This window comes from Canis aureus, chromosome 36 (genome assembly GCF_053574225.1).
Source record: "Canis aureus isolate CA01 chromosome 36, VMU_Caureus_v.1.0, whole genome shotgun sequence".
Classification (NCBI taxonomy): Eukaryota; Metazoa; Chordata; class Mammalia; order Carnivora; family Canidae; genus Canis; species Canis aureus.
Window position 1 is genome coordinate 29,102,701 of NC_135646.1, and position 22,787 is coordinate 29,125,487.

The following is a 22,787-nucleotide window of genomic DNA, read 5'->3' on the forward strand; positions in this document are numbered from 1 at the left end:
TTCTAATCAATTTACGCCCTTGTATCGCTGCTTTTAGCAATAATGATGGGCCTACAATCTTTTTTTTTTTAATATACAAAAACATTTTATCTTTAAAATTTTTTTATATTTAAATTCAATTAATTGACATATAACATAATATTAGTTTCAGAGATAGTGGTCAGTGATTGATCAGTCTCCTACAATACCCAGTGCTCACTGCATCACGTGGATGGGTGTGCAATCTAGGTAACCAGTGAGTTAGTGAGCATACCCAAAGGTAGTCTCTGTGGAAAATGGACTATGAGCTTAAGTCTGCTCATGGATTAGGGCATACATTCTAAAGTCAACCCTCCACTTTTTCTGGAAACATACAATAAAACCCTCAAAGCTGATAATCAGGAAGTTTCACTAATGGGGCGAAGGTCTTCTTACAAATTATTCCCTGCATGTGTGTATTACGGTGAACCAGAGCGCACGTAAGCGGGGGCATCACAAGGAGCTCCACCACCTGCAGGCCGCAGGCCTTGAGACATGTGAACCACCACCGGGTGTGCCATGACATTAAAATTGTTCCTTACCACCACCTCCACGGTGGCATTAGAAATTTTAAGAAATCACCTTCAAGTTTTACTCAAAAATCAGTATCCTGAAGTTATAAAATCAACACTAAAGACAGCTGGACCAGTTCCATGAGAAGCTCTGAAAAGGTGTCAGGTGTCTGCACATGAAACATTACATTAGCTGGGGCTTTAAAACACCAGGAAAACTTAGCTTATTATCTACCTAATGGACTACGGATTTAATTAATTAATTAATTTATTTATTTTATTTGGATCTCTTTATATACTTATACCACCTATGTATTTTCACAACAGATTCCTAACACAAATTTAATGTTTACCTAATAATAAAAATTCACTCATGTATGTACATATCTGAATCTAAAACTCCATACTCAACCCTGAAATAAAATTAATGGAATACAGCCCATAGGATCATATCATTAGATATGCTATCCTAATTAATTTAGATATGTTTAACATCTGACTTCTTCTGTATTTGCATATAATCTTGTTTCCTCATAAACATATAGTCTTTTTTCATGGTAGACATGTTTTTGTAATACAAAAGCCACCAAGAGTAAAATCGAGACGAAGGAAAGCATCGACTTTTATGCGAAGCCATCCATTACAGAGTAACAGAATTACTACTTGAAATTTGTTTTATTGCTATGGATACTTAACAACCAGTGGGGTGGATTATTTCTATCTTCTGAATATTGAAGTGCTCTGAATACTGAAGTGCAAAAAAAGCCCAGCCTTGCATTATAAACTAGATAATGTATTGTCTTGGTTTTTGGTGAATTTTGATCTTAAAGACGACAGGTTAAAAACAGATGAATTTCTGATTGATGAATTTACTGATGACTATTCACTAGCTGTTGAGAACTGACTCATGTACGGTAGTCTCCAATTCAACTTCAATATATATGTATTTTCAGAAAACAAAGCAGTGCAGAGTTTCCTTTAGGAAGTATTCTAATAGGCAGTTCTGCTCCCTTTTTTTTTTTTTAAAGATTTTATTTATTTATTCATGAGAGACACACAGAGAGAGAGAGAGGCAGAGACACAGGCAGAGGGAGAAGCAGGCTCTGTGCAGGGAGCCTGATGTGGGACTTGATCTGGGAACTCCAAGATCACACCCTGGGCCGAAGGCAGGAGCTAAACCGCTGAGCCATCCAGGGATCCCAGCTCTGCTCCTAATCAGCAACTTGTCATCCATACTATCAAAGATACGATATAAAAGGAAAAACAAAGCTATAAATCTCAAACCATTTAAACGAGTGAAACTATATTCCATATCCTACAGATGGCATGGATGTGCCATATATATATGAACATGCCATGAGACAGCACGTAAGTGTGAGCCAACTGTACCATAAATTCAAAAGAAATATAGAATAGGAAGTCAGAGATTTGCTCCATCCCCCATCTTCCCTGTGAGTGGGGTGGTTGTTTCCTCCTGCTCTGCATATTCCTTGTGGGAAGATCTCCTTAGACTAACCGCAGCCTCTCTCAGCCCCTTAGTCACTCTTCACAGGGGTAAGAGGAAGCACAACTCTGAGGGGAGGTTACAGAGGGCAAGGAGCATGCATCTGCAGCTCAGGCCTCTAGTTCCCCACGCTGCATTCACATTCAGCTCGACTCGCCAGCACTAAGACGACCGGGGGCAACCAATGCACACAAGGAGAGGCGAGAGGCTGCTTACAGCTGTCAATGCCTGCCTCACTGCCAAGGGGCCAGAGGACTACCTGCACACCTGCTTGGGCGAGAAACCAAAAGCCACTTTCTTCAACCTTGGCATCTAACAGCAATGAAGCTGCTTCCTCTCCAGCTTGATTCCTGTGCCTATTTCTCATGATTCCAAACTGGGTGGGGGAAGGTAGATCATTAGACCTCTGAATCAGTTAGTTTTTCCTGTGTAACAAATTGTCCCAAAACTTAACAGCTTAGAACATCATTTATTAGTTCCTGAGTCTGAGCATCAGCCTTGTAGTTCTGGTCTGAGCCAGCTCAGCTGATCTCTCTTGGGCTTGCCCATCGGCTTGGCAGTCTGCTGCAGCTGGCTGATCTAAAGGTGCCCTCACTCTTATGTCCGGTGGTTCGTTCCATATGGTCTCTCACCATCCAGCAGACCAGCCCAGGTTCATCCACATGGTGGTAATGAGAGCATTCCCAAGAAGAGCGTGAGGACAAGCTCCAATATGTAACCAATTTTCACGTCTCTGGTTGTGCCATGTTTACTAATTGTTCTTTTAACCAAAATAAATCTCATGCATTCATTTGGGGAATATAAAAAGTAGCGAAAGGCAATAAAGGGGAAAGGAGAAAAAAATGAGTGGGAAATATCAGAAAGGGAGACAGAACATGAAAGGCTCCTAACTCTGGGAAACGAACTAGGGGTGATGGAAGGGGAGGTGGGCGGGGGGTGGGGGTGAATGGGTGACGGGCACTGAGGGGGGCACTTGATGGGATGAGCACTGGGTGTTATTCTATATGTTGGCAAATTGAACACCGTAAAAAATAAATTTATTTAAAAAAATAAAAATAAAAAAATAACAACAACAACAAACAAAATAAATCTCATGGCCAAACTCTGAGTCATTGAGAGAGAGAACTACCCAACAGTATAGATACAAGGTGAGAATTATTGTGATCCTTTCTTTTTTAAAAAATTTTATTTATTTATTTGAGAAACAGAGTGGGAGAGAGAGAGAGTACGAGCAGGGTGAGGGACAGAAGGAGAGACAGACTCCCCACTGAGCAGGGAGTGCGATGTGGGGCTTGATCCTGGGACTCCAAGATCATGAACTGACCCAAAAGCATATGCTTAATCGACTGAGCCACCCAGCAGCCCCTCTTGTGACCATTTCTGAAAACAGTCTATCAGATTGAGGCTGCTTACAACAAAATGATCACAAATTATTTGACATTCTTCCCATTGAGAGATGGAATCTACATGCCCCACCCCTGACTCTGGGCAAGCGTGTGCCAACTTTGACTTAATAGAATACAGCAGAAGTGACACCGTCTGATCTCCCAAGCTCCTGGAGGCTTCCTCTTGGTTCTCTGTTAGGAGGCTTCCTCTTAGAACACTCTCTCTCAGAACCTAGCCATCTGGGAGAAACCCTAACCACACGAGGCCACATGTAGGTGGCTTTAGTCAATAGTCTCAACACACACCTCAATCACCCTAATCCAGGAGCCTGATAAGTGACATATGATTAAGCTTCCAGAAGACTCCAGCTTCTATTCATGCAAGTCACCCCCAACCATACGTCTTCCCTACTGAAGCCCCATACACCACGGAGACAAGCCAACCCTACAGTGCCCCATCTGAATTCTTGACTCACAGTGTCCAACAGCATATAAGAGGGCCACTGTTTTACTCTACTAAGTTCGGGTGGTTTATTAACAATAAGTGGACCACACACTAATTAATTTCAACATTTGCTCTCCTTCATAATTCACAAGATATTATTTCTTTCAAGCTAAAAAGGGAAGGCAGAGACAGATGAAGTTTGAACATCAATAATTTTGTTGCCTTTCTGGAATTTAGAAAAAGCATTTAAAAATGATTAGCATAGAATGTTCAGATATATAAATATATATATATAAATATATATATATAAAATAACAAAGTCATGTGGATGTACTGCATCAACTATAGTTAATAATACTGTGCTGCACATATTTGAAAGTTGCTAAGGAGTAGACCTTAAAAGTTCTCATTACAAGAAAAAAAAAGCGCTTCTATAACTATGTATGGTTAACAGATGTTAACTAGACTTACTGTGCTGATCATTTGGCAATATATACAAATATGAAATCGCGATGTTGTACGGCTGAAACTCACATAATGTTGTATATCAATTACACCTCAATAAAAAGTTGTTTTAAATATTCGGATAAAATTATCCCATAAAGCAGGAATTCTATTTCTCAACAAATTTTTCCATGTCAGAGCTGTGTCACTTTTTATTCATTGTGTACTTGTATAGTTATTAATTGATTCAAGAAATATGTTTCAAAAAAATTTAAAAAAAAGAAATATGTTTCAGGTGTCAGACACTATTTTTGTTGCTATCATTCAGCAATGAACCTACAAACTAAACGTCCATCCTTTATGGACATATATTTGGCTACCAGATAGAGACCGTAAGCACGTAAGTACATAATAATGGAAAAAAGCAAACATTTAATTCAGTGTTTACTGGGTGCCAGGCACTGTTACAAGCACATAGATGTCAAACAAATATTTATACCTTTTCGTAACCTGTAAGATCAGTACCATGATTATCTCATTTCAAAGGTGAAAAAAATGGAGGCACAGAAAAATAAGTAACTAGCTGTCTTATTGTTTACACATTAGAAAACACATGAGAAGAGTTGCCTAAGTAGCCTCATAGGCATGCCCCAAATAATGAAGCAGAGAAAGGTAGGGCCTGCCTATATATAACCAATTCCATCCTCATCTCAGCATTTACTGAGCACCTACTGTGTGTCAGGTATTACACTAGCTCTCGATACACTACTGTGAACAGGAAAGCCATATACCTTCTTGCTTATGCTATCAGGACAGGTACATATGCACAGCATATCTGTCTCTGTGCCATTCTTTTAGGAGATAAGTTCCTAGAGGTTTGCACCATATTTCCTCCACAGTGAAAACTACCAAGTGCCACAGCTATAAGAAAAGTACCCGCAACAGGTTTCCAAAAGCTTCTAGTTCATAACACTAGGCCTACAATCCTCAAATACAAACAAGCACTTCCTGTGAGGCTTATAGGCCTTAACAAAACAGCAAAAATATCATCTCACAGAAGCCAAGGTGTGCCAGATGTGCCTCCCGTAGTATCTCCTCTACTGAGCCACGCGTGCACTTCTTTTCCTGCAATACCCCTACCTAGTGATACTAACCTCAGAGGCACCTGGTTTTCAGGTGAGTTCAAGACTGGTTTTTGAGTACATCTCTTGCAGAAAGAGAGTAAGTCACTGGGCTCTCTCTTCCACGCCCTGGGAACCCAGCTGGCTTGAGTCATTGTGTGATTTCTTCCAGGCAATCAGTACAAGCGACAATGCCCTACACGGTTACTACATGGCTGCTGGAAATCGAGGCAGAGTAGTTTCCACAAAACAGCAAATCCTTTTTTTCTTTTCTGGACTCCCAGAAGCTAACTTGTGGCAGCCTGGAGAGAACCAAAATGGGTTTGCCCATTGCTTTACACCCCTGAAGCCAGCAGGCAGCAGCTCCCACTGACCACCTATGAGTCAGTCCAGTATCTACACGGTGAAATTTCCTGCTCTTACCGCGAACATATTCCTTTCCTTTCCAGAGCAAAGGGTACTCTAAAATACAGGGTGTTCCCACTACCACAAATTTCCATATAATTTCATTGTGGGAACAAATGGTAACGAACACCACATGAAATCCATTCATGATGATATATTAATCTTAACTGGAAAAGAACTGAGTGTCTAATATTTATTCTCCATGGATACTGCAAGAATTAGTTAGGGGGCAGGAAGACATTTCTGTTTGGAACTTCAACCTCAAAATGTAAAACCTAGGTTATTTTCTAATGCTTACAATAAAGTAATCCTTAAATATTTTCCTAGAGTCCTTAAAAGAAATTTTATTCAATCATCCCACAATGTTTAGATGTATTACCCCCATTTTAAAAATAGTGTATTCATAATGAGAGTTAATCCGTCTTATAAAAAGTGCTAATAACTTATGAATATCTTTCAGAATAAAAGTTAATCCTTCCTTAAAACAGTGGTCTTCAAACTGAGGCCGATCTTCTCCCTCACAGCTATCATTAGCTGCCACACATCATGCAAGGAGCTTGGCACCGTAGTCATCAGTGCTTCTGGTTATATCTCACGTGGTTTGCAGAGTTTCTTTTGCTTCCATATTTGACACATAACGTAAGTACCACTATCCCAGCCAATTTCATTTCATAGTAAAACTCTCTTCAAATGTTTCTCTAACAATTAGATTTTTTTAGAAATACGGTCAATCCCCATGCATGGCACACAAAAATGGAAACTAAAGTGGAAAATTAAACTATTTAAAAACTACAGAATAGCAGAAACGGGGAGAATCATAAAATTCATCCAGTTCAATTCCATTGTTTCAAAGATGAGGAAACTCTAGCCCTACGTTTCCTTATGAATTGTGTCTTAAAAACTTAAAAAAAAATCAGCTGTATACTTTCCTCAAATCACTTAGAATGCTGATTTCCAAATGGTGGCCCTCTGGCTCTGGAGCCCATCAGCAAAGATCTCAGGGGCCCCCGGGGCTCGAGGGGTTCTAAATATTCCTCATCAACCAGGTCAGATCTTGTTTTCTCTATTTCCTATTTGGGGTTCAGCATAAAATTTCATTTGAAGAAGGAATGCCACTGTTACAAGTCTAATGAGTGTTGCTTTGATTCTTGAGTCAACTTATTACTATTTTTCTAGTGGAAACTTAGATTTTTTTCAATCCCAGTAGCACCACTGGGTGGTGAGGAGGCCAGTGGCGATGGGAGGTTCAGTGGTGTGGCCTCAAAATCACAGGAGGATCCAAGAGGATAACCAGGCTGTGACTCCAGGAGGAAGTACACAAACCCTAGGTTGTCATCTTCGATCTTCCAAACAAATCAACTACAGTATCAACATGAGCAGAAACGTCAGCTCGGGCTGTGCGTGCTGCGGGCCCAAAGTATTTTTGAAGGGCTATATTTACAAATACTGACCATCATGCCCACTTTAGAAAGCCCTGGACCTGGGGCTTTAAGCAGACTCACCTGACATTGTTCATTTTTTCACCTTTGACAAGATTTCATTCACTTCCATAATCACTGATCATTATTAAAGGAGGCTAAGAAATCTGTATTTCTACCTACCAGGTTTATCACATTTCAATTATGTAAATACACAAAGACAAGCAAAATTTCCCACAATAAAATGTGAAGTACAAGTCCAATAAATAAATAAATAAATAAATAAATAAATAAATAAATAAATAAATAAAATTTAAAAAAAAGTCCACTCACTTTATTAAATGTTACCCAAAAAGTTACTAAAAATCTTATTAAACTAAAATCAATTATTCATATATTTTATTTATTTCACATTTTATTTTGAATCATAAAATAATTTTGTTAGTGAAAATAACCCCTGGAGGATCCTTTATTGATGAACTGACTTAAAGTCCTAGAGAATACAAAATACAGTTGGAATAATTCTTATTAGTTTAGCAAAATTTTAAAGATTTTCAAAGTAAAGACTTATAAGTTCTCTAAAAAAGATTTAGGAGGGATGCCTGGGTTGCTCAGTTGGTTACGCATCCGACTCTTGATTTCGGTTCAGGTCACGACCTCAGGGTCACAAGATCGATCCCACATTGGGCTCTGTGCTAAGTGTGGAGACTGCTTGGGATTCTCTCTTTCTCCCCTTCCCCCTATGCACACACATGTTCTCTCTCTGTCTCTCTCTCTCTCTCTCGAAAAAAAAAAAAAAAAGATTTAGGAATTATAAAATAATCTGAAATCAGAGTCTAACACATAGTCTGCAACACACTAAGGAAAAGAAATTGTAGTCTTATGTCTATCTCTTAAAGACTCGTGTATCTATAATATTCTAATATATGTCTTGCTATTCTGAACTTCTGTAAAAGGATCCGAGGAAAATACTCACAGTTACTTATCACTCCTCCCAGCGGATCGCCTTTAAAATCAAATTCGATATCCATGTATTTGCCCTGCCAAAGAAAGACTTGGTGAGTTTTCAAGTTTACCTCAAAATATTCTATCAACGTGTCTTCTTAGAGAACAGCATGCTGAGCCCTTTACATATTTGCTTAAATGTAATTAATACACAATTCATGTACCCATGAGGCAAAACAATACGCCTCCATAAATAATTCATACTAAATACCACATTAGCTCAAAGTTAACATATCATGTTGCTAATTTAAGAATAGATCTTCTTACCCAGCATGTGACTTTTTCATTTCAGATGGGTTTCAAAGGTCTGAAGTGTGTGTGTATTTAAGAATAAAAACTGGGAAAAAGTAACTGTTCCTTGTATACGCACTAGTTGGGAATATAAATTATTTCATTTTTATAAGCAAAACGTGTTTTAAGCCATGGCTAGAAACTCCAAGTATATTGGACAGTGGATGAAATGGGACACATAAAGTTGTTTTTATATCTACTCAAACCAAATGCATGACCAATCAAAGACTGATCTTTATTACTCTCTTTGGCTTTTGATCTAGATTATACATATATATATATATATATGTATGTATATCTCCCAGGTTCCTATTACATTTTATAGATGGTATCTTAAACACACAGAGACACACATGGAGTTTCATACTGTGATTTTTGAAGAACTGGTCTATAAGTGTCTAGTTAAAGAGTAACAAGCCTAACAGAATAACCCTGACAGCTGGTTTTTGTTTGGAAAAGGGTGTGTTGGTCTAGTAAGTGGTCTTTGCTTTTGTTTCATGTTCTATTTTAGTAATAGTCACATAGATGGCTTCTAAATAATTCACCCCAAGAATGACTACCTTAAATCCTTCTATTTTCAAAATAATGCTAGGGGCTCAGAAACATGATCACACACACTCAGTCAACAATGCGATCTGTGACTTTGTATTAGCTTACACATGCTCCCTCGCCTTTGCTTTCTTCCTTGTCAAGGGCCATCTGTCCCTTTTAAGTTTTCTCTTATTCATTAAGCAAATGTCTATCAAGCATTTCCTAGATACTAACTGTAGGCACAAAGGAAACTAGGGCAGTTCCTGCCCTCAGGGAACTTACAGCCTGAGAATTGAGACAGGCAGACAGGACACTACTGTTTATGGAGATAGATCCTACAGGAGGTCGGGGCGCTATGCACGAAAACAGGCAACAAAGGCTGGGGTCTGCCCTAGCTTAACTGAGAAGTGTCAGGGCTAAGTCAGGCAGCGAGGAGGCGAGAGAGCAGGAAGGAGCAACCATAAGAACAGGCGTCCATGAGGCTGGTGAGGTGACAGCAAGAGCAGAGCAGCTGCAAAGGAGGCAAGAAAGAGATGCTCCGCAGGACAGTCAGAGGCTGACCATAGGAAAGGAGATGATTTTGGTGGAAGATGGTTCCTGGACACAGCAAGTGGCCAGATCAAGAGCACCAGGTGGAGGGACGAGTGAAAGGCGGGAGTTGAGAACTGCCCAGTGTGATGGGAGGGTGTCTATACAGATCTGGGGATGGCGAGGCACCACAGCTGAGGACCTGGAGGAGGAGGAGGACGAGGACGAGGATGAAGACGACAGGGATTTCCATGAAGTAAGCAAAGTATCATCAATTGAGAGGAACAGATGGGGGTTTGAAGACTACACTAAACCCCGTGTGGAGTGGAAAAGGCAGCTGACCAGGAATAAGCTAACTGCACTGAGAACACAGACCATCTTGGAAAGGCATTGGTCCCATGAGCTTGTGATGAGTCAGTCTACTCAGAGAAAACCAAGGCCTGCCCACTGCCAAGGAAAGAAAGTCCACCCCCCTGGACCTGATACTCCAAGCCCTCCAGCTGGGGGCCCGACCCCTCTTTCCCCACCTTCCCATGGCTCCTCTCACAGACCCTCTCATCCAGCCACAACCTCGGATGAAAGCAGGTCCACTCGGTCTCTCTCCTCGACTTCCCTACGGGGCACTGCTGGCTCTTCCCGCTTTCTACTCAGTGGGGGTACATTTCAATCTTGGGGCCCCCACTCAGAACAGTGCCCTGCCCCCAGACTCCACCAGCTTCTCTATTCGGAACTTCCATAAAACTGTCTTGGGAACTTAATCATGAGGAACTTACTGTTTTATATGCTGTGTTATAATTACTTTTAGACACGTCCATTTTTTCCGACTAGTCTATAGGTATTCATTCGGGACACCTGGATGGCTCAGCTGGTTAAGCATCTGCCTTAGGCTCAGGTCATGATCCGGGGGTCCTGGGATCAAGCCCCACGTTGGGTTCCCTGCTCAGCGGGGAGGCTGCTTCTCCCCTTCCTCCCTGCTCATGCTCTCTCTCTCAGTGTCTCTGTTTCTCCTCAAATAAAAACATAAAATCTTAAAAAAAAAAAAAAAACTATTCATTCATCAATGTTTTCTGAGTATCTACTATGACATCAGGCACTGTTGTGGTACTAGGGCCAAACATGGTGGACAAGAAGGCTGAGCTACTGGCTCCCATGGCTCCCACCCTCTAAGGTCCATGACCAGAGAGAAACAGAGAAAGTGCACACAATAATTCCAGAGACTAATGAATGCCCGAAAAATAAAAGCACAATGAAGTCAGAGTCTAGAAAAGGCATCATGAAGTGACATCTGAATTGAGACCTAAATGATATAAGGCAAAGTCCATCCAGAGATCTGGACCCAGAGCACATCATGCAGAAGGACCAGCAACTGCAAAGATCTAAGGCAAGAAGGTGCTCAGCACTCCTGCCCGTCACAAAGGCCAAGGCTGGGCAAGCAAGGGCGGGGTGCAGCAGGCCCCAGCTCATGCATGCAGGCATGGAAGGCTCCCAGAGGAGCCTGTACTGCACTCCAGGTGCAAGGAGGAGTCACGGAGGGCTTTCAGCAGAGCAGTGATCAGACTTAAATTTGTAAAGATCACTCTGGATGCCAGTAGGAAAATGTCTATCAGCTGCAAGAGGAGATGCAGGGAGACCTATGCTTAACTATTTAAAAAAAACAAAAACAAAAACAAAACAAAACAAAACAAAAAAAAAAAAAAACAGAGGTTTCAAACAAATGAATACATTGTACAGGGTTTGGCTGTGTGTGTGGTTTTTTTGTTTGTTTGTTTGTTTGCTTTGTTTTGTTTTGTTTTTTAATTCTTACTGAATGAAAGGTTTGGTAATAGGGTTTTCCTGACCCTATGCATCCTCCCCTACAGTGCCTAGCTTGGTTCTCCCCATTATAGCAGATGCTCAACTATTACTCCTCCTCCTTCCCCCTGGTGGACAACAGTGACTTCCAAAGACTTAAAATGTGTCTTTTCAAAAACAGCGGAGGTCACTTTCTTAATAGAAGTTCAATACATCATACCAGAGGTACTTGGGGGGTGGGAATACTATGGGGCACCTCCATGGGAACACTGGTCTAGTAAGTCAGCTGCACTGAGCATTCATAACGACCCCACTGCACACTCTACCACGTTTCTCAGTGAAGAGATCAAGAAGTTCATCAAACACAGTCAAAGGAAATGCAATTTCCCCAGAGTACAAATGTTTAATGCATAACTCACTGTTACGTGTGTGTGTGTGTATAATGACTTTAAATATAGCAGAGTCCTATCAAAATATAATGTGGATTTGAGTATATTACTGCTCAAGGCTCAGACTACAAAGCAGGGAAGTTACTAAAAACTGGACATGAAAAAAAAAACTGGACATGAAATGATTTAGTCTATAATCAAGTATTAATCTCACAGCCTAATACCCATGTTATAACAGGATTTCTCTGAAGTTACTTATTAAACTAAATCACCTGCCAAGCCTTTCACTAGATTCCAGACATCACAAAGTAGTAATGACTCTTGAGGTGATATGGTTTTCTGCATTTTTATAGTCTACAGACTAAATATATTTAGCAACTTTTTTAAAAGAGTTATGTGTATAATTTGCAAACAGCAAAAAAAGGAAAATCTCCATAAAGGAGCTTGATCTCTTGGAATTACTTCTATCTGCCCACACTTTGCTTCTAAGTCTATTTATATAATGAGATTAGCCATGTTACCACAACAGGAAAAGACATGGCTCGAACCAGCTATAACCACGTAAGGGGCTAATCCAATGGAAAAAATTCACAGCCTGGAATTAGGCACCTCAGCCTTCCACTTTCAAGCTACCAAAACTACCTCTACCTGAGGTCACTGTCTTGCCTTAAGCACTGGATAACTCTAACAAGAAAAAAAGCAAAAGAAAAAGAGACTAAAAGAAGTGGGGAAAATGGGCCGGAAGGATCTCTGGCAGAGAGGCATAAAAATCATCCAAAAGGGTCCCATGCACTTGATGGGATGAGCACTGGGTGATATGCTATATGATGGCAAATTGAACTCCAATTTAAAAAAAAAAAAAAGGGTCCCATGTAACATATATGAAAAGAGGGCTTATAAAGTAAATGACTTTTTATTATAAAATGTGTAAGACTGGTTAAACTATAATAAAAAGGGGACAATTTCAAAATGTCACCATCACATTCGACGGATCCCACCCTCCCCCCCGCTGCCACAGGGCAACGTCTGTGTCTCCATAGAGACCAAAAGAGGGACAGCGGGTGCTCAGCTGGAAAGACCCCAGTGGGCTGCCGTGCACAGTGTACGCTGGGGAGGGCTGGTCAGGCGGGTGTGTATTGCTGCACTTAGCATTTTCCAACTCAACCAAACTCAAAACATCAATTAGCTGCAGTTTTTACCCTCCAGTCCTCCTCTCCACCTCCTGCCAGAAGTTATCAAATAGGATGTCTTTACCTCTATAAAGCTTCAGCGTACCCTTCCATCCTTCCCCGCCCCACTGAATAAAGGACAAAAGCTGTGGAGTGCACAAACCTGACACTCCGTTTATCCTTCCTTGTACTTAATCTGATTCTTAATTGTGATTTTTAAATACCAAAACTCCGATAAGGAAAGAGTTCTTCTAAAGAGCCTCATCTAAATTGCCCATGGAAGTCTATGATAGATGACAAGAAAGTATGAAAGAAAATGCTGTCACTCCAAAAAGAATTAAAAAGAAAAATCCCAGAAAGCAAAAAATAGTCCTCAGAGAACTTTCAGTGTCTGAACAGCAATGGTGTTCTTATTTTTCAAATGTGTATATTAAGGAATACTAAACATCTACTGGTTGTTTAAACATACATGAGCTAAATATTAGTGTTAACACTTATGCTTATACAAATACTTACAAATCTAGAAGAGTTGTCATTCCTTACAGTCTTGGCATTTCCAAAAGCTAGTAAGAAAGAAACAGATGCATGGGTGAAATTGACAGAAAAATAATTTCAAGCAGAAATTTAAAGCAAACGGAATATTTGACAGCTATAAATCCTAGAAAATACAACTGGTAGCAATGACATTTCTGACCAAACTTCCCTAGAAACATACTGAACACAAGTCTTAAGAAGTTGCTAAAACTTCCATGTCTTATTATAAGCTCACAGAAAAAAGGAGTCATTCCTATGATTCATGGAATTTTTTCCAAATATTACTATAAACGTAATCTTGTCTAATTAAATACCTTTTACTGTTTCAGTTGAGTGGACAGATAGCAAGCAAGGCTTGTATTCTCCTCCACCATTATCATCAGTTATTTCAGAGATAACTGCTTAATATCACCAAAGGCTTTGTAGAACTCGATGAGGTTTCCAGATAGAAAAAGGCACAAGAAACTTTATTTAACTAATTTTAAAATAAAGCTACTGAAATGTGATCACGTACATAACTGTGAAATAATAGAAAGAATAAGAGATTTGGAAACTAATATCATTTCCAATAGGGCTAAAAATACTACATAGTTTCGTGAGTTCATATCCATCAGACCTAAGTGAAACTTTCCAGGAAGAAAGAAAACCAAATTGGCCCATAAGGCACAATCCAAGTTTATTCCAAACTTAGCTGCCGTGAGAAGCCGAATCTCCCACAGGATCCCTTTTAAGAAAATGAGGCCACACAAGACCCACAGGTTGATGCCACCCCAGGCACAGAATGCTCCTGATCAATACAGGTGGTTCACAGTGTCATAAAGAAAAGGGTTGGTTTCACCAAGCTTGTACGCACAGTAGGGGGCAAATTACTCTGGGCCAAGGTAATAGAGAATTAAGTTGAATCAAAATATAAGGCATATAAGCAGAGGGATCCCCATTTGATGCTTTGGAAGAAGCCCAGCAATGTACCTCAAACCTCAATGTGCAAACTAGTCACCTAAGGATCTTGTTAAATGGGTCTGGAGATGGTCACAAAATCCTGCATTTCTCCCGGTACTCCCCACCCCATCCACCCCTGTTACCAGGATCCCTGGGCCCCCACTGCAGCTAATAAGGACTGAAGAGCATGCAGTGATGGGGCAACCAGAAAAATGAATCTTTAGGATTAAGAGGCCAGGCATCAAATCCATGGAAGCCTCCAAAACTTCATTAAATTAAACAGAGGGAAGATTAGAGTAACAAAAGCCCAAATGATTACCAAGGGCTAAAAGCTGATCCTAAGTCTGAAAGCAGTCACGTGATCAAGGCACGCCCATGTGTTTCAGTTGAGGTTCACTGGGGATACTCAGTAGCCAAACCCGATGTGTTACATTTCGTGTTAGCTGGCCTTTGTATGTTTTTGATTTTTAAAAAAATAGTTGGTTCCTGCTCAGTTATGTCAAAACTTACAAAGTCAACACAGGGAAAGCTCTTCCTATCAGCAGCTAAGGTTGGGAGGGGTATAGTGTGGTAGGTCCCTGAGGCCAAATTTTCTTTAGTGAAAAATCAGCTGAGATGCTCTGCTGAGTGGGGAAACCCGCACACAGGAAATATCAAAAAAGGATGCTTACATCATTATCCATGTCCACCACCAGCTAAAAGGCTTTAATAAATGCAGCCCTGAAAGTGCTGAGTGTTGCCCCCTGGTCATGAAGACCATGACATTTCTCATGTTTTCACAGGCCAGTCTTTCTGGTGGGCATGAACATGTAGGGGTGGCAAGTTAACTAACTCGCACAGCCCCAAAGTCCAGCTCGGGATGCTGATGCATAAAGGACAGTTTATTGTGGCTTGAAGGTCAAGGGCAAGTGAAGGAATTGCTTCAAAAAAACTTTATTCAGGGCGCCATTTGCATGCCATAAACCATCTTTTCATCAAACAAATCTGAGTTGCACACACAGCTCTAAACACTAAAGTCTTTTATTGTGAGCCACAGAATCAAAGACAAGTGCTTCATTATAGAACACTTGAGACACATTCCTCCATTGTTTTTTTAAGTTCATTGTTCTAAATGTTCATTTACAGTGGCAGTTCCAGTTAAAAAGTAAAGCATTCCCATAAAAAATAATACATGCCCACAGCAGACATTTCTCCCATTTCCTGCACTGGGGCCTCATTCCAAATACCATCAAATAAAGGGCCAGATTCTCATCACAGATGCAAGCTATAGCATTCCACACTGCTTCTCCTTTAGATCACAGCATTCTTAAAATAAGCATATGCAGAAATACACATACAGCACCGGACTTAAAAGCAAATGACAAAGTAAACAAAAAGTCAAATACTTCATAAAATGAAGATACAGCACTTTCTGCAATGGCTTCTTTAGTCATTAAGGTACCAAAGGGGAGAAGAGATCGTATCAATGGAATAGATGTTTCAGCCTTTGCTTTTCACAGGTTAAATAAAGTATTTTCAGTAGTCCTGTCTCACTAGCTGGGGATGAAGAGGCATGGTGTCTCTTTGTAATAAAGTGGGAGGGGCTAGGTCTAGGTAACAAAGGCAACAGGCAGGGTTCCCTCCCTCCACACTTGGGGGCATCCTACTCACCCCAAAGCACCTCTGCTTTAATCCACATTAAATCTTGACCCTCCAAGACTTTGAACACAGAGAACAAAGTCTAGAACAAAGAACTCTGATCAGGGCTGGTTTTGACCCTTCCCCACCAGCGGACATTTGGCAATGTCCAGATATTTTCAATGCTAACAACTAGGGGAAGGGGTACCTCTGGCACTGAGTGGGTAGAGGCCAATGACACAGCTAAACATCTTACAATGAGTACGCTGGACGGCACTCCATAGCAGAGATTTATCCAGTCCAAGATGAGGTTGAGAAACCCTACTCTATCCCGACAACTGTATTAAGCAACAATAAAGACATTCTTACAATATAAAGCAACATTAAGGGCTTGCCATCAGTAGGGAAAGACTGATTTGCTGTTTCCAAAGCAAAGAATGGTTTATATCTATGGCATTAGGGGGATTCACCTCTGGCTTCTTCTGATGGCAGTAGGGACTACATGTTATGTGCCCCCCACCAATGTTTATGTTGAAGTCCTAACCCCTATGTGACTGTATTCGGAAGTGGGGCTTTTGAGAAGTAATCAGGGTTTGATGAAGTGATGAGCCAACCCTGCCCTTGACCACCACACACAAAGAAGAGGTCTGTGATCACACAGCATGATGATGACCACCTGCAAGCAAGAGGCCTATCTTGCCAGCACTTTCGTCTTGGACTTTTGAACCTCCAGAAGTGTAAGAAAATTAATTTCTGTGGTTTAAGCCACCCAGACTCTGGTGTTTTGTTATGGCAGCCCGAGCTAACTCACACAGATGGCCAACCATAGGATCTAAATTCTAGAGTCAGGATTAGGCTTTCTGTGACCCTGAAAAACATAGTCCTTTAGGTGTTTCTCTGGCACCGCCCGTCTGACAACAGAAATAAGCAGCCACAGGTGTTACCCTGAATGATAAAATAGCACTGCACACATGCTTTTTTTTTTTCCACCAAGTTTTTCCTAGCCCTCAAATCAAATGCAAATATCAGCTGATCATTTTTAGGCAAAACTGAAGTGATTCAAATAAAAATTGAAAGGGAAAAAAATGAATGTAAGTGGGAGCTCCTTTTAGATGAGTAAACTGTTTCCTCCTTTAAGTACCTGAAGCCAAGAGTTCTTAAGACACAGCTCATTTGCTCAGCAGATCTGGGCCTGAATCTCTTACTTCCTCTTCTCCCTCGGCCCTCGGCCCACCTCCCAGCCCACGTGGTCCCTGAAGGGCTCTGCAAACTCGGTCTACTTTACGAGTCACACTGACCCAATGTACACAGAAAATCCTACCTTCCAGGACTGGGTTGGATTGCAAAAGCTGTTCTTTGACTTGGTTCACTTCTGCTCCTTTTCCACAAACAGCTGCTACATAGGACATAACAAGCTTGCTGGCCTCTGTGGATGAAAACAAATTGTATCAATAAATTAGTAGAGATCGGTAAAAACATTTTGGAGGAAGGAAATTGGTGTAGAGGATCCATTAATAATACCTTCAAATACCTTTATAGCTGGGAATAAATAATGTTTCAGAAATCTTTTAAAATATGTGTGCTTTCCACCAGTCAGAATGACTAAAATTAATAACACAGGAAATGACAGACGTTGGCGAGGATGCAGAGAAAGGGGAACCCTCTTGCACTGTTGGTGGGAATGCAAACTGGTGCAGCCACTCTGGAAAACAGTGTGGAGGTCCCTCAAGAAGTTAAAAATAGAAGTACTCTACGAACCAGCGACTGCACTTTTAGGTATTTCCCAAAGGATACAAAAATACTGATTTGAAGGGATTTAGGCCCCTCGATGTTTATGGCAGCATTATCAACAACAGCCAAATTATGGAAAGAGCCCAAGTGTTCATTGACTGATGAATGGATAAAGATGTGGCATATACATATATATATATATATGCCACATATATATATATGGTCCTCTATATATTCAGGGTAATACATCAGGGTGACACTTGTATATATATACACACACACGTATAATATATATATATAAAATAATGAATATATATACATAATAATGAATATGTAATGTGTATTTATATTTATATATATATATATGGTGGCTGATTACTCAGCCACCAAAAAGAATGAAATCTTGCCATTTGCAATGACATGGATGGAGCTAGAATATATTATTATGTAAGCGAAGTAAGTCAGTCAGAGAAAAATAAATATTGTATGATTCACCTGTATGTGGAATCTAAGAAATAAAACAATCATGGGAGGAAAAAAGAGAGGAAAACCAAGAAACAGATTTTTAACTGTAAAGAACAAACGGATGGTTACCAGAAGGCCGGGAGGTGGGGAGATGGGTTAAATGGGTGTTGGGGATTAAGGAGTGTACCCTGGTTGTGATGAGCACCAAGTGCTGTATCTAAGTGTTGAATCACTAAATTCTACATCTAAAACTAGTATTACATTGTGTGTTAACTAACTGGAATTTAAATAAAAACTTAAAAAAAGGTAAACATTTAAAAATATATATTTATGCTTTCTATTCAATGACATGTCATTAACTCAGATATAATAGGAACTGTGCTTAAAGGTCATCATCACCAGGATGAAAAAAAATTGCTAAATAATATAGCCAACAATATGTCAGGAGAACAATCTTCTTAAAATAATCATTTAAACATAACTATGATATTATATAGATAATTCAAGCCAAAAATAATTTGGTAATCTGGGTAGCTTTACAAAGATATTTTTAAAGTTTAAAAGAACTGTCCTCGAAAATATTGTCTAAATCAAACTGGTTTGCTCACAACTAGACTAAATTAATTACTCTCAAACTTAATTTAAACCACTAAGCAGTTAACAAAGACTTGGTAACAAGAAAGCTAGCTTCTTCGGGGCAGAGTTGTTTTCACTGGCTTTACTAGCAACTCTGAAAGGTAAGTTGCTAAAAGAAGCCAGCTTCTTGAGGATACCCAGAATTCTTAGCTCAAAAGTCGACAAGATTTGGTCTTAGTGGCTTTATCCTTTGGTGTCATTCAGCCCATGTCCCCCCTCAGCATCTGCCTCCCAGAAGCTGATCTTTCTAATACTGCCTTCCGAGGAATATTAATAGATGTTCAGGGAAAATGAGGTCCAAAGTCAAACGAATTAAAAAAAAAAAAAGTCAAACGAATTAGACAAAGTGAAATAGGTTTCTTTTTAAAAGGCTTCTTGGAGGATCACACGCATGGTGGAATTCTAGAAAAGGCTCTAGAAATGCTACACTTGGGACACCTGGGTGATTCAGTGGTTGAGCATCTGCCTTTGGCTCAGGTCATGATCCCCGGGTCCTGGAATCAAGTCCGGCATCAGGCTCCCTGCTTCTCTCTCTGCCTAAGTCTCTCATGAATAATTAGAATTAAAAAAGAAAAAAAGAAAAAAAAGAAACAAACAAACAAATGCTACATTTCCCAGACTGGTGTACCATGGAATCTGTTTCTCACTGAGCTGCCCTGGTTCTGCTTTTCCATAACCAGGGCAGGGCTCAACTCTTAATTGTCAGCAGAATTGAACACACACCTTCATTTGGGCAGTTGAGGCAAGGAGACTCATGCCCCAAATCCTGCTTTCCCTGGAGCCTGTGTACTGGTGTCACAGCCCGAGAACAGGGAGCCCCCGTCCAGTCCGAGTGACAGTGCCTCTGCTCACGGGTGTACGGGAGCAAATCTCCACCCTGCCATTTCTCGTACAGAGACCCACAGGTGGCCTCCTGTTCCACTGCTCACCATGAAGAAGTACCAAATAGGCAACTGGAATGCCTTGCAGCTCACCGCCTGACACCTGCTTTAGGGCTTTGGAGAACCCCCACGAGCACTGACTACCAGAGCCACTGAGCAACACGAATCTACATCAGGTCACATAAAGTCCTCAAGGCCTGAGGTCTGAGCAAATAGGGTACAGGCCAAGTACACAATCTCATGGAGCCCCGAGAAGTGAGGAGGGCGGCTGGGTACTACTGCAATGGTTGCAGGGAAGTCTTCCTCCAGTCTGCTTCCTGGGTAATGAAGGTGGGCCCCCGTAGACCCTCCGGTGGTCTGTGATGGCTGATTCTGGTTGTCTCCTTTTAGGGACTGTAACTGAGAGATGCCAATCTTTTTGCCTCTGGGACTCCCTTCTCCCGAAAGCCACCGTCCTTTCACACGCCTGCCGGTGTGTCAAGTTTCCGAACTACATTTCCCACTGTTCTCAGGGTTTCAGTGTCTAAAAGCTGGTGAATCATGTCTGTATGGACAAAGAGCTTATATGCTCCCACATGTCATTTGACTTCTTGGTGCCACGATTTCCTCTATCCCTCAGTCTGAACTGGAACTCTTCTTCTGGTTGCTTCAGGATACTTTCTTCTAGGCTCTCTGGCTTTCAAGTTCAGGTGACGCTACCTGCTGAGTAAATTCCTAACATCCTGTGCCATCTGGTCTTCAACTCTGGGCTGCCTCTCCTGAATTGCCCATGCATCCTGACTCTGCAGTCTGGCCTTGAAGCACCTCACCTGTAGGCCTGCTTTCTCATCATCCCACTCTCTCATTGGTACCTTTGCTCAGCATCCTCCCCTCCACCGGCATGTATGTTATTACATCCTTGACAGGAATTTCTGGCCCATCTTTCCACCCATTATACTCTTAGAAGACTAAAAGCATTGACAGGCACAATAATGGTCTCGGAGAGTGGCAAATCCAACAGACACACATATAAACATATGTATTTTATTTTTATTTTTTTTTAAACATATGTATTTTAGATGAAAAGGTCAGTCTCCTTTCAGGTAAGCTGACAATAAATATTAGAAGTCCAAGCCAGGCTGTTTTGCTTATTCTAGTGATTATGGACCTCAGTGTAGCCAAATCTCAAACTTCAGACACATGACCACACTGGATTCTCTGGAATCTTGTTTCTGGTTCAGTATGGACTCTTAGGGACAAAATGCTGGGGGTCGGTTTACAGGCAAGAATCAACCAAGAATCAAAATTCTCTGGTTGCTGTTGGAATTGACTTGGCGTCTCAGAGACTTATAATGGCCAGCATGAAACACAATCACATTTTCTCAGAGCCACATCTGTTAAATAAATGGTACTAGGAATAGATCTTTTGGAATTTGGATTGGACTTACATTATCTGGCTATTAAACTGCATATAAACCCACAGAATCTACTGAGATAGAAACATGAGTGAACTTAATTGAACTTAGGAAAAATTTTTATTAACTTTAAAATTTACTGAAGTAATTCAAACATAATTTCTAAATACAGTTCAAGGATACATATTCTTAAGTTAGTAAAAAGTTTGTACATTCAATTTTTCACTATCTTCAGGAAATCTAATACTGCGCTCATTTTAATTATTCATTTTTGGAAGCCAGGGTTAACAGTAGTTTTTTTGGGACACCTGGGTGGCTCCCAGTGGTTGAGCGTCTGCCTTCAGCTCAGGGTGTGACCCCAGGGTCCTGGGATCGAGTCTCGCATCAGGTTCCCTGCAGGGAGCCTGCTTCTCCGTCTGCCTGTGTCTCTGCCCCTCTCTGTGTCTCTCATGAATAAATAAATAAAATCTTTAAAAAAAAGAGTAGTTTTCTTTAAACAGCCTCATTATCTAAAAGAGCCAAGTCCTATAATTTTTTCCCTGACATAATTCATGATTTTAACTTAAGCAGTTCATGAGATGCTCACTACTTTAGAGAAATAAGTAGAACAGTAAGGATAAGTTGCAAGATGCAACATAGTTTAGAAGACTGTTCTCATAATATTTCACCATGCTGGAAACAGGAAATAATAGTTATCTCATGAAGCTTTCTGCTTCATTTCCTCTTGGCCCTTCTTGCTAAAGTTCAAATAAATTTGTATCTTTAGTCAAGTATTTGGATATTTATCCAAATAAAAACTTTATATAACAACCTCTATGAATGAAATATATTTCTAAGAATCAAGAACTATCATCTTCAACATTACGAAGTCTAGTTTTTGAATTATGTTGACTGTAATAGAAAGTAACTAAACATGATCTTGGCAATCACAGCATAAAATTGGAAGCATTTTCCAAAACAACACTCCTGAACAGACTGTGGATACTTTAATCCTGTAAACATATTCTCAATGACGATGTCTTTCATGTACATTGTAAAAATAGAAAATGATTCTATTTGAGACAAAAAGGTATGTTCTTCACGTGTATTCAAAATTCTGAGAAGCACAGCTAAAACGTAACGGCATTTGCTTAGAATCAATTCTTAGTTCATCATTTTCTCTTACTCATAGGAGCATCTATGTAAATTTATGAACAAATATATATATTTGTTCAATATTATATATGTATATAAACATATATATATATATGTTTGAATCCAAGTTGAATTCTAAAATTCATCAACAGTCAAAGAAACAAAATATTAAGTCTTCAAGGCAAAAGCCTCTTCTTGCAAGAAAATGACAGAACATCTAGGGTTTTACAGATACTCTGGACTAACGGGCAAATGGCCGATAACAAAATACTTCTAAGTCAGAGTATCTAGACCAGAATTTATTTCGACAAAGAATGGGAAAGGGGTTACAGAAGTTAGTCTATGATCCTAGGCATTTTAAATTCCTGATAAAAAAAGGAGAATTAGGTTAACTCTGTATTCTCTGGTACCTTGTAAAGGATTGTGAACAATATATATGTTATTATGCAATTATTACTTAATCATGTAATTACATAGTAATATTTTTTATGAGAGAAAAC

At 40.2% G+C, this 22,787-nt stretch overlaps 1 protein-coding gene across 5 annotated transcripts in view; it reads right to left on the reverse strand.

Moving 5' to 3' along the window:
• Nucleotides 1–22,787, reverse strand: part of MYO1B (myosin IB) — a 175,682-nt gene that overhangs the window by 60,304 nt on the left and 92,591 nt on the right. For all 5 annotated transcript variants that reach the window (XM_077885398.1, XM_077885400.1, XM_077885399.1 and 2 more), the window contains 3 exons: nucleotides 17,368–17,472; nucleotides 13,473–13,519; nucleotides 8,229–8,292 (listed from right to left, as the gene is read on the reverse strand). In XM_077885398.1, coding sequence (XP_077741524.1) covers nucleotides 8,229–8,292; nucleotides 13,473–13,519; nucleotides 17,368–17,472 — 216 coding nt within the window. The remainder of the gene's footprint in view (nucleotides 1–8,228; nucleotides 8,293–13,472; nucleotides 13,520–17,367; nucleotides 17,473–22,787) is intronic.